This window comes from Parambassis ranga, chromosome 12, assembly GCF_900634625.1.
Source record: "Parambassis ranga chromosome 12, fParRan2.1, whole genome shotgun sequence".
Classification (NCBI taxonomy): Eukaryota; Metazoa; Chordata; class Actinopteri; family Ambassidae; genus Parambassis; species Parambassis ranga.
In genome coordinates this window covers 5678247-5691227 of record NC_041032.1, presented here as the reverse complement: position 1 = coordinate 5691227, position 12981 = coordinate 5678247, and the positions used below count along the sequence as shown (strand labels likewise).

Here is a 12981-nt window from a genome sequence, read left to right as displayed (position 1 = left end):
TTCTGCTTTATTAGCGATCTGGGGACTCAGAACCAGTCAGTATCTGGTGTGACCACCATTTGCCTCATGCAGTGCAACACATCTTCTTCGCATAGAGTTTATCAGATTGTCTATTGTGGCCTGTGGAATGTTGGTCCACTCCTCTTCAATGGCTGTGCGAAGTTGCTGGATATTAGTGGGAACTGGTGCACGCTGTCGTATACGCCGGTCAAGCACATCCCGAACATGTTCAATGGGTGACATGTCCGGTGAGTATGCTGGCCATGCAAGAACTGGGACATTTTCAGCTTCCAAGAATTGTGTACAGATCCTTGCAACATGGGGCCGTGCATTATCTTGCTGAAACATGTGATGTTCATGGATGTATGGCACAACAATGGGCCTCAGGATCTCATCACGGTATCTCTGTGCATTCAAAATGCCATCAATAAAATGCACCTGTGTTCTTCGTCCATAATAGATGCCTGCCCATACCATGACCCCACCACCACCATGGGCCACTCGATCCACAACATTGACATCAGCAAAGCGCTCACCCACACGACGCCACACACGCTGTCTGCCATCTGCCCTGAACAATGTAAACCGAGATTCATCCGTGAAGAGAACACCTCTCCAACGTGCTAGACGCCATCGAATGTGAGCATTTGCCCACTCAAGTCTGTTACGGCGACGATCTGGAGTCAGGTTAAGACCCCGATGAGGACGACGAGCATGCAGTTGAGCTTCCCTGAGACGGTTTCTGACAGTTTGTGCAGAAATTGTTTGGTTATGCAAACCAATTGTTTCAGCAGCTGTCTGAGTGGCTGGTCTCAGACGATCTCGGAGGTGAACCTGCTGGATGTGGAGGTCCTGGGCTGGTGTGGTTACTCGTGGTCTGCGGTTGTGAGGCCGGTTGGATGTACTGCCATATTCTCTGAAACGCCTTTGGAGACGGCTTATGGTGGAGAAATGAACATTCAATGCACGAGCAACAGACCTGGTTGACATTCCTGCTGTCAGCATGCCAATTGCACGCTCCCTCAATGCTTGTGGCATCTGTGGCATTTTGCTGTGAGACAAAACTGCACATTTCAGGGTGGCCTTTTATTGTGGGCAGTTTGAGGTACACCTGTGCACTAATCATGATGTCAGATCAGCATCTTGATGTGGCACACCTGTGAGGTGGGATGGATTATCTCAGCAAAGCAGAAGTGCTCACTATCACACATTTAGACAGATTTGTGAACAATGTTTGAGAGGAATGGTAATATTGTGTATCTGGAATGAAGTTTAGATCTTCAAGTCCATCTCATGAAACATGGGAGCAAAAACAAAAGTGTTGCGTTTATATTTTTGTTGAGTGTATATAGGCTACATATGTCCCAGATTTCGCTTGCTATTAATATTATATAAGCAGCAAAATATAAATATCTTAGTCTATCATTTAAAATATGTATAACATAGTCTGTGTAGGTAGCAGTGGTTTACTTCATCACTTATACGGTATGTATAAATGACATACCGTAATGTAACCCATGCGGTATGTGTTAAAGTATTGTTAGCTTATTAAAGGTCATTATTAGGCTATATGTTGAATCAATTTTTCATTTTTTTTTTAGCATTTTAATAAAATATGTATAAAATGTGATTTCTTATAACTCATGTGTAAATGTAGCCTACTTTTGATTTATTAAGATTTTTAAACAATATTTTTTTAAAGACTAAACAATATAAATAGGCTAGATAAAAATATAAATAAACAAACAAATGTCATTTTGGAGAGGAAGCCGTAATTGTCTTTCTATGTTCTATATTTGTGTAAAATGTAAATGAACTTGAATTGAACAATAGCCCACAGAGTTTAAATCGTTTGTTGTACTTGCAGTGCTGATATAAACACACGTTGATTGTTCTTCAATAGTTTGTTTTTGTAAAATCATCACACTCCACGCGTGGCGTGTTGAACCGATGGACTTAAATGTCACACGCGCGCGGCGGGTGACGACATGCCGTCAATTTCCGTGTGATTTGAAGCCATTGGCTAAAGTCAGAAAATGCTGCGTCCTGATTGGCTGCTGCGACTGTCATTTAATCTCCCGCTGCCAATACATTTAACCACTGACCTACTAACACAGATCCATGAGTCACTGGCCACCTTGAGAGGAAAAAGCCCAGGGAGGAGGAGAACTAGGTACTTTGTAACTTGTAGGATTTTTTTGTCGACAGTTGTTTCCTTATAAGCTGATGGAAAACACATTCTGCTCCTGTGTGATTGATACGCGGTGGGAACGCAGACCAAACCCCGTGACCCACTGGTAGAAAGGTAGGGTTGTGATTTGAGGTTTAACATTCACTGTTACATGAAGGGTTTCTGCGGGATGGTGTTGTGTTTACGCGCTCGGAGGAAACATTCTCAATCACAGCTGCGCATGGCTAGCTAATAGTTCTGCGTCTTCCCGTAGAAAAATCCACCGTGAACGTGGAACTGTCACGTTTCTATCCACACGTAAGGCGTGCTAAAGCTCGCGCGCGCGAGGTAATGTTTATTATTAATCTATTAGGGTGGTGTAACAGTAGTTACCCCGCTGATAGGAGCAGGGTAATGGCCGGTGTAAGTGACATGTATTGAGTTTTATTCACGCACGTAGGCCCAGGAGGAGCAGGAGTAACACAACATTTGATGTGGCCCGTTAACGAAGCACTGTGGCTGCGGTCGGTATGTGGTCGTGACGAGACGGTGAAGTTGTGAAGCGGAGCTAACAAAGCGGCGCCTTCTGTGTGTTCAGGGCGTAGATGGACCCCGCGCTTCAGCCGCCTCTGTCCATGAGTAAGCTCGGCAGTGATGTCATGTAACAGTGAATGGCCACTTTGTCCCCGTACAGACTGTTACACATAGCGCTAATTATCTGAACCATGTCCAGTCAGGGGACATTTCACTTACACACAGCGGAGCAAACCCAGGCCCGCATTGTTATTGCCACACACGCAAATATTGCATAATGTCTGCAGCCATAGAAATTGCTGGCGGTCAGAGGCCGGGGGGTGGGGAGTGGTGGTGGTGGTGGTGGGGGGGTTGTTATTGTGTAATATGGACACAATGAAGGAATCTGGGGCAATAGGACGTGATGACAGCCCGCTGATGGAAAGCCGAGCCGATCCCTCCGTACAGCGACCCGGCCTGTCCGCGGTGAACTCCCCGGCCGCCTCCCTCAATACGACTGTCGCACATTTAGCTCACGTTGCAGTAATATTACCAGCCATTTGTATCACGTGTGATCCAGATTTAGTATTGATGTCATGTGTTGCCTCGTTAGAGAAGACAAAAGGGAGAGCTCATCCTTGCGTAATGCCTGCTGGCCTGTGCAAGCAGCAGCGTCTGTAAAAAAAAAAATTTTTACTAAGTTATGTAAGAGAGGACAACGCCAGTTTATTTGACGTTTTAAATGGCAGCTAATATTTATAGGCTATAAACAACTGTAGTTATAAGCTGTCCAGCAGACAGTTGGAGATCTCATGAAGCCACGTTTCATATGAAAGACACAGACATTAGACTGTGTGTCGCTCAACATGTCTCCTACCTAATCATAATCTAAATGTAAATCCAAGGACACAAAACCTCACCACACCCTTAGCTACATCCTTCTGCAGCATTCATAGTTTACATTAGTTATTGGGAAGTGTGTGAGAGCGACTGTGTGTAAGCAGCCTCAGGGTGTGTTTCTGTGTTTCAGCTTCTGCTGGGCCACGTGTTATAATCACAGCTGTCTGTAGTCCTTTGTTTCTTTTTCTCTGAATCTATGGCAGCCAGCAAGTCTAAAACACACCACATCGCCTTGTCAAGTAATATGCTTCACGTAACAATCGTTTTACAGCCAGGAGAAGAGTAAATAAAAACATAATGCAATGGTATTGAGCCATAACAATTTGTGCTTTATTGATTTACTGAGCTGTGAGTGTGTGAGTACATACAGAAAGAATGTAAGGAGCTCGTCCCTTAAAAGGTCTTTACAAAAGGCCAGATGGGAGGAAGAGGTACTGTTAACTTTGTATGTTTTATATGTTTCATTACTGCACACATGGTTGTGCACTCATGTTACAAACTTGCACTTACACACTTAGTATTAACTATTAAAAGGTAAGTTTTGGGCATACAGCAAAAATACCACTTCCATGTGAACTTACAAGGGCATGATATCTAGGTCAGTACTGAATCATACCACCCACAGTCCAGATTACTGTGATTAAAAGTGTCTGACTTGTTTCAGCTTAGCACTGACATGTCAAATCTTTCTGTTATTCCACAGATTTCTTCTACTCAAGTGGATTCATTCAGTGTGGCAGTTATTATTGCTACATCCAAGCATTATGATGTACAGTTAAGAGGCCTATGAGCAGACTGATAGTAGCAAACAGTGATAATATGCAATCAATCAAGCAGGAGGTGGACTCCAGTGAGTCCTACAGTGGAGATGATGCTCTTGTTCTGGCTGTGGCCTTACAAGGGGCTAACAGAGACCTCTTAGGCCACAAAATATCCACCGTTCCTTTTAAGGCTAAGTCTACCTGTCGCAGGAAAAGAGAATTTATCCCCGAGGAGAAGAAAGACAACCTTTACTGGGAAAGACGTCGTAAGAACAATGAGGCGGCAAAGCGATCGAGGGAGAAGCGGCGCATAAATGACATGGTGCTTGAGAACAAGCTGATGGCCCTCGGAGAGGAAAATACCTCCCTCAAGGCTGAGCTGCTGTCATTAAAGCTTAAGTTTGGCCTGGTCAGCTCAGCGGTGTATGCCCAAGAGGTTCAGAAGTTATCCAGCTCCTCCACTGTCAGCCTCTTTGAGGAGTTTGTTCCACCCAGTGCAAGCCAAGGCTCTACCAGCAGAGACCTGGAGCCTGTTCACATGCGCAGCAGCTGCATATCAGTCATCAAGCATTCACCTCACATGCCTGAGACATGTAGTGCAACTCAGGGTAGCTTCACCATCTGCAGGACGGCAGAGGTCAAGCAAGAACCAGCAGAGAATGGCAGCTATGCACAGGAGAGGAGTAGTCCTTATGAACTCTATAAACACTGCATGGCCAACCCTTTGACAGGAGTCTACTCTCAGCCTGCATCTTTCATGCAGATCACTAGATCATCTAGTAACTCACCCCGAAGCTCAGAGGATGGTGCTGTGAGCAAATCATCTGATGGTGAGGATGAGCAGCAGGTCCCCAAAGGGTTGATGCCATCTGTAGCTGACCCAAGAAGCGTCATTGTCTCCACACACAAAGTGCCGGATGTCATTTCCTCAGCTTTGCCCCATAAACTGCGGATCAAATCCAGAACCATCCAAATCAAAGTGGAGGCCATCGACCCTGAATATGAGTCCTCTGGAAAGTCCTCCTCTCCCATCAGCGTTTCAGAGGGAGAATCCCACCAGACCACTCAGGACTCTGCAGAGTACATGCAATCCCCCCACTGCCCTCTGTCAGTACAGGTCACCAACATGCAAGAATGGGCCCACCGGTCCGAGCAGTGGCATAAAAGCAGCACAGTGACACTGCAGGGTTCCTGCAGAAGTAGCAAGCAAACCCCAAGCCTTGTTTCAAACGAAACCATTGTGGATGTAAAAGAACCTTCCTATGCACACGCTGAGGACTCGTACCTAAAACAGGACTTTGCCACCCTGTCTGCAAAAGTGGCCTCTTTGAAAAGACTGTTCACAACAGAGCAAGCATCTGTGATAGAGTCAACCAAAAGCACCACTGAGAATCATGGGTCGTTCTCAAAATGAGGTTTCTCTGAATGACACCTGTATGTTTTGAATTTCCACTGTATTTGCTGTTGCACTGTGTGGTTGACATTTGAGTTAAACAATGTTTTGATACGGTAAATTTTCAAAAAAAAAGGAAGTAATCCCAGAGTCTCAAATACAAGTTTTTGATTGATTGGCGAACAATCAAAATTTGCTGACATGTTCTGTCAAAGTCCACATGGTAAGCTCAGAGTAACAATACTACAGCACTTAATCATACTCTCCACTCTGCTCCAGAGTTTCTCTTCATCATTCACTTGTTAATTCTACACTATACATTCAAACATTTTCGTATTGCTGTAAGAGTATGTCTGAAAGCAGGAAATATTTCAATGTGAAAAACCAAGTGAAGATGTCTTCATTGACTGTAGCTTTAAACAAACAGGAATTTGTGACTAAAACAGTTGACATAAGCAGCATAGTGGGGAGTACGACACCATGCAGGATTTATGTAGTATCATAGTCCCTGTTTAGTGGATAAACATTGCTGAATTCTTATTTGGAGCAGCAAAAAATAAAATAAATAATAATAAATCACTTTATCGTATGTAGCCTAAATAAGAGATCTCCGGATGCTCTTTGAGGATTTACCACAAACCATTTTATCAATGACGTGTGACAGACACCATTATCATGTAGGACACTGTTATGTGTGAAGCTTTTATTTTTTTCCTTTACCAAATTATTCATGACTGCTGTCACTGGCCTCAGCCTATCAGTATACACCTGCTGTCAATGCGCACTGTTCTGCTTTGATTTTGTGGCGCTAACAGCTAGCTTCTGTTGCCATTATTGTTACATTTGCCATGGTGCAGTCTGGCCATTATTTGCCTTAAAGCTGAAAGCTGTTGTTTTTGAATAATGTAGTATGGCTGTTAGTCTTCATGTGTGGTGGTATGATGACAGTAGTTGGAGGTTACAGTTCACATGATTCTGTATTTAGAGTAATGTTTAGCAGTGCTTTATTTTAAAGATTTTTCATTTCTAAACAATCTTGCCGTAAAACTGGAAAGGACCATTTAATTCAGTGCTTAATGTGACAAAAGGAGACGGTTAATTGAACACTTTAAAATTACAATTAACTGCTAATTCAGTAGTCCTTTCCAGGAAACGTTCCAGGACTGTATTTAGAAAGACACAGACACATGCAATACAGCATTTCTGTTCTCTCTTGTCTGCCAAAGACGCCACTCTACACGCTCCATTGCCTCTGCTGTAGTTTTAAATCAAAGGACAAAGTTAGAGATTTAGCCTTGAACTTTAGTATATAAATAGACTGTGCTGCATTCACTGGTTCACCGTTTGCCAAATAACCATTGCTTCTCTTGTTTTTTTGTAGTTTTGTTGATTACTTAAACCTTCTAGGCTGCTGGTTAAACCAAGAATGTGTGTGTGACACCGGCTGGAGGATTGTGACTTCCATCAAATGGAACTGACAGAAGCATAACTGGATTATTTACATATTAGTATTTGTTTTCCACATCATTCAGTATCATATCCTTACACCTTTGAACTGTTATGGAATCTGCACTGTCAGCAGTCATCACATGGCTTATTTATTAATTCCTGGCAGAGGGAGATTATGTAATACCCCTTATAGTCAAGATAAAAAGCTGACTTAAATCAACAGTTGTTGACATGATGTAAAATGCAGAATAGTGTGTGCATTTTGGGAATATGCCAGACATGATGATGATGATTATAACTCCATTTGCCCAGCAGCCTCAAGATTTATTGTAATGGTGAGTTTTTGTTTACAATAAATGTCCTGTCACTGAACCACATTTGCTTTTGTGTAGTTTGTGCATAGTGCTTTACTTGGGAAGAGAAGAGGCCAACAAATAGCTTTTGTTTACATATAGAAAATTGTTTAATAATGCCCCCTATCTGTTGTGTACATTCTTGCACACCTACCTTAATTTACTTATTTGCCCTTTTAACTTAGGTGAATAGTAATACAATATTACCTTTGGCATTTTTAATTGTTTAAGTAATATTATTTTTTTCCATTTTAAGCTTGTCCTCTGTTATCGAGGTGAAAATCCTATTGGTCTCCTTAGTCATGTGATGCCACCATGTGACCGGGTTCAGAGTTGAAAGTCAGACAGCACTGCGGCTCCTCAGTATGGCGGTGCTAGTGGGACGCAGAGCCCTGTGGCAAGCCTTCCGTGTGCAGGCAGCGGACCGGGACGCCGCATGCAGGCTGACAGCCGCAATCTCCTGCACAAGGCAGTATGTTATGTCCGGTAAATCCGCGCCTGTTCCTCGCCCGAGCGGTCACGGCGCGGTGACACGGTACTACAGCTCCGACTCCTCCAAGGATGACCTGCGCGTCAGATACTTGGACGGAGAAGATACCGGTGAGTTCCCACAGAAAGTCAGCACCGGATCTAATGCAAGTTTGTTGGTGAAAAAAGTTTTGTTACTGCAAAAACGGAGCTCACGTTTGCGGTCCAACAAACAAGGAATGACGGGGAAACGGTGCAAAGACCGTCCGCCATCAGATATAAACAAGAGGATACGTGATGACGTCATCTATTAACGTGATCCTGCAGCAACTCTGCAATTAGTCCTTATTATGCACACTATGCGCATTAAACTATCACTACAGACAAATATATTACAGTTTCTAGTAGAGAAGTGAAGTTACACATCTGAAAAGATGAAAAGTATGAAAATTAATGTGAGGAATTTCCGAGCCTGGATATGAAAAGGATTATATGTGTGCCTCCGTTGATTAAAGTTGTCATTTATTATAGCATGGCTTTAATAAACTTTCAATCAGTTGCTTGGGCAGTGATAATGATTGTATATTTTGTAATAAAGCAGAACTTCAACCAAATTTAAATAATTTGATGTAGGCCACATAAGTTCACCATGGTCTCTTGCATGACGTAGTTGCACATGCACAAAGACAAGTGTCACTGGCACGTGCAAAGACATCAGAATTATGTGCACAAGCATGAATCAGTCACCTGAGGTAAAATCCAAAATGTATATATAATCAGATTGTAACATGTGCAATGACAAAACATTAATTTTCTCTGTTTTTCAGGCATTGTTGTTGTTGGGATAAATCGACCAAAAGCCAAAAATGCCATAAGCAAAAATTTGGTCAAAATGGTATGTATTACTATTTACCCATTTTTTTTTTATTTGAGTGTAATTTTTGTCACATCAAGAAAAACAAACAGGCAAATGCTTTTTTTCTGTCTTTCAGATGTTTGAGTCAGTGGAGGACATCAAGAAGAACAACAAAGTGCGGAGTGTGATTTTATGCAGTTTGGTTCCTGGTGTCTTCTGTGCAGGTATACGCTCATTCCTTCATCTTGTCTGACATTGTGCCTCCAGCATTAAATCCATAAACAGTGGCAGATATCAGATCTCTGTCTGAGGCTTTGTCTTGCTCTCCTCTATTGCATGTATCAGGAATCCAAACTCCTCTGTTTTGATGCAGCTGTTTTTTTTTTCTCTGTGCAGGTGCAGACCTAAAGGAGAGGGCCAAGATGCACCAGAGTGAAGTGGGACCATTTGTTTCCAAAGCAAGAGCCCTCATCACAGAGCTGGGTAAAGACTGATGAAATGATAATTCATGGATAGTTGATTTGCTGATTTGGACTCATTCTTTCTTACTTTAGATGGCACTCATCCTAATGCCACACATTTTATTTTATTTTATTTTATAAATATGTTGAAAAAATCTCTGGGAGTACATCTATGTGGATTTTATGGTGACCCCAGTAAGCCTGCACGAAACAAGAGTGAAGGGCTACTACCCGGGCTATATTCAGGGGTTCCCTGGGACACCATGACATGATGGGAAGCAGGAGGAACAATTTGTCTGTAGATGGTTCAGTGTGTAAGTCTTTATTGGTACAATGTTATCCTTGTTTTGCAGGTAACCTTCCTGTACCAACAATTGCTGCAATCGATGGAGCTGCCTTAGGAGGAGGCCTGGAAATGGCCCTTGCCTGTGACATTAGAATTGCCTGTAAGACTCAACTTTATTTTGTCTGCCCCTGATCTGTGTGTGATCATCAGGCAGACTGTGTTTAACTGCACTAGAATACTTTTACATTTTAAAGTGTAATATTACCGTACAGTTGTTCTAAACCCTTTAGGTCTGTGAATGTATTCTGAGGATGGAATTATTTTGTGACCTGATAAAAACATTCAAAGATATATGCTAATTGTATGAAGTGGTCCATACACATATGATGTGACCTTTCAGAAACGGGTCCGATATACAGTTTGGTGATTATGAGCTTACATCTCAGATCATGTTCTCTTCTCCCATTAGAATTAGTAGACCCAGGATCTGCTACTAGTCTTCTAAAGGAGCAGGGTCAGTGAGAAAAGACCATGTGATGTAGATACAGGAAGTGGAAGCAACGCACTTTTCAGCCGGCTTTGGTAGTAATGCTGCCCTTTTATCTCCATAGCTAATTCTGCAAAAATGGGACTAGTCGAGACAAAACTTGCAATTATTCCTGGAGCTGGTAAGGCTGTTTTTTTTTATATAATTTCTATTTTACATTTTTCATTTGATCAGACAAATCTAATGTGCAGACAGGCGGCACACGAAATTGAGATTAAAGTAAAAGGAGCATGGATTTAATGGCTGTAGCTGATGTAGTGATCTTCTCATCTCTGGTGTGCAGGTGGTACACAGCGTCTCCCTCGTTCCATTGGTGTGTCTCTTGCTAAGGAGCTGATCTTTGCTGCCCGGGTCGTTGATGGAACAGAGGCATGCCGCCTTGGCCTCGTCAATCATTCTGTGGAGCAGAACAACAGTGGAGATGCTGCCTATCTTCGAGCTTTGGAGCTTGCTCGTGAGATCAACCCTCAGGTAACAAAGCTGCATTATTGACAAGCAACCTTCACATTCACGGTGTTACAACCTACAGACAGTCTTTATTGTTTGCTTCCACAGGGTCCGATTGCAATAAGAATGGCAAAGCTGGCAATCAACCAGGGGATAGAGGTAAGTTTGAGAAATACATGCAGGCCGGTTTATCCCATATTCTGACACCTCCACACAAAACAAACAACAAATTGTTTGTTGATTTTACAGTTTTATACTCCAGGGATTCCATTTATTTGTCACACCACTATTAACCATTGATTAGGAGACTCGAGTACTGTTTTTTGTAGCAGGTTGTAAATATGGCATTTGACTTGCTTCCTTCTGTGTAACATGATATAAATGGAGTCACAATAAGTTACAATCTAGACATTCTGCACTGTGCTCCTTTAGGTGGATTTAGCTACAGGTCTAGCAATTGAAGAGGCTTGCTATGCCCAGGTGAGTCCACACACACACTGTCTGCTGCCTCTTACAGATCATGTTGGCTATATGTAAAAATTTGCGCTGTGTTTCAGGTCATACCAACTAAAGACCGTTTGGAAGGGTTATCTGCTTTCAAGGAGAAGAGGCGTCCTCACTACAAGGGGGAGTGAGAGCGCACTCATTCTGGTTTCAGCCCTCCTACTGTTCCACAGCTTCCAACATATTAATGGGTGAAACTGTACACATCAACACTTTAGCCTGAGTGGTACCCAGAGGACCTGTGTTCTACAGCAGCACAGCAGATTTAATCATGGCTGCTGTTTTGGCCAGTGAGCGTCAGCTATAAGGAAACTAAGCGAACTAACCTCTGCTTATACTGTAAACTACAACATGAATCAAACGGTTGCTGCTGTTTGAAGTAACGCTGGCACACAGCCACTTCAGTACCAATCCTAGAGCTACTGAAACTTCCATACAGTTCTGTGAATCCTGCACATGAATGGTGTGTCAGCAGGTTCTTTTATTTTGATACTGTACTTTACCACAATACTAGAAAAGTCCACATAAAGTCATTTCACTCAGATAATGTGGAGCATGTGGAGTTCTGGATTTGAGACTTTTTGCCACTGTGTTTAGGACTTGATTCTTACTTTGGTGCCTCTCTGTAGTAACAACAGCAATGGCTGCTGTCTGTCCTGACACACTGGCCTAGTGCGCAGTACTGCTTTTGTAGTCTGAATGAATTAGAAGGATGAGTTTGGGAGGATTTCAGTAAATCAAAATGGATCTTAAATCATTTTTTTCACAGAATCCCCAAGTTATGCACCTTAAAATCAGATTTGTCAGAAGCTGAGACTGTACATTTTCAAAAATATCTGCACACTACTTAGTTGGCTGGAAGTGTAACTATTTCAATCATCACTTCATGCCATGTTTATAGAAATACTGCGTGTGACTCTTTCCACTTCATCCTTTTTCAGTTCGAACAGTATAGTCAGTGAGAGTGGCGTGTGCTGTCTGTATCCACACAGATGGAGATGCTCGTTGTCATGAAGCACTTCATTCATTTCCTCTGAGTTGCCTTTTCCTGTGTGTTTTCGTCATTTGTTGCTTTTGTAAACCTGTTATAAAGCCTCAGACTGCTTTTATGAAACTGAGACAGGAAGAGATGTGAGACCATATCACAAAGCTGTGAATAAAACCTCTGTCACAGAAATGTTTCTTTCCTTATCTCTTTAAGGTCATATGTGTCTGGCTGCCTTACTATATACAGTATTGTTTCATTGGGTTTGAAGTCTACCTCACATGTAGTTAACTCATACAGATAGACGCTGGTGGAAACAGTAACCACATATGCACAGGGCTGCAGAGAGTGCTGTATAGAGAGAGTCATGGAGGTTTTTGATCTGATTTACGCACATTAAAAATGATTGTGGAAAACTATCAAATTTAAAATAAGTCGCATGATTCAGATTCACAGAAAAGTGAAGACATTTTGTTTCCACACTAATAATGAATAGGTTTGCCTTCCTTTGAATAAATTGGCATACATATGGTTTTCTTAATGGATACATCTTCAGTTCGTTACAGCCAGTGAACCCTGACTTTTGCATATAATGTAATCAAAGAATATTTAATCTGTTGACATGCGAGTTGTGATATGATATATCGATACTGATGCACATCAGGATCAAACATCCTGCATCACTCGGGGCTCTGGAAGAAATGATAAGGATTATGAGTTAATAACAAATTGTTATAGTTGTTTCATGGTATAGTTCTCAATGTAAGCACTGTTTCTTGGCTGCTCGTTGAGTTTGAGGTCAGCCTCGGATCTCTGTCCTGTTGTACGTGGCGTTGCTGTTTGTGGGTAAAGGGCTCGGTTTAAACTTCACTTGTTTGTACAGATTGT

The 12981-nt window shown here is 42.3% G+C and overlaps 2 protein-coding genes across 2 annotated transcripts; both read left to right on the top strand.

The window, feature by feature from the left end:
* The first annotated feature begins 2093 nt into the window (after nt 1–2093).
* On the top strand, nt 2094–7558 carry nfil3 (nuclear factor, interleukin 3 regulated). Its single transcript, XM_028417817.1, has 2 exons — nt 2094–2305; nt 4287–7558. Exon 2 carries the CDS (start codon nt 4370–4372, stop codon nt 5756–5758), a length of 1389 nt encoding a protein of 462 aa, XP_028273618.1. The 5' UTR covers nt 2094–2305; nt 4287–4369; the 3' UTR covers nt 5759–7558.
* A 312-nt stretch (nt 7559–7870) lies between these two features.
* Nucleotides 7871–12299, top strand: auh (AU RNA binding protein/enoyl-CoA hydratase). The gene is made up of 10 exons (XM_028417819.1): nt 7871–8139; nt 8835–8902; nt 9000–9087; nt 9260–9346; nt 9678–9770; nt 10222–10278; nt 10441–10628; nt 10713–10763; nt 11037–11084; nt 11162–12299. The coding sequence occupies exons 1-10, from the start codon at nt 7905–7907 to the stop codon at nt 11237–11239; spliced, it is 993 nt and encodes a 330-aa protein (XP_028273620.1). The 5' UTR covers nt 7871–7904; the 3' UTR covers nt 11240–12299.
* The last annotated feature ends 682 nt before the right edge of the window (nt 12300–12981 follow it).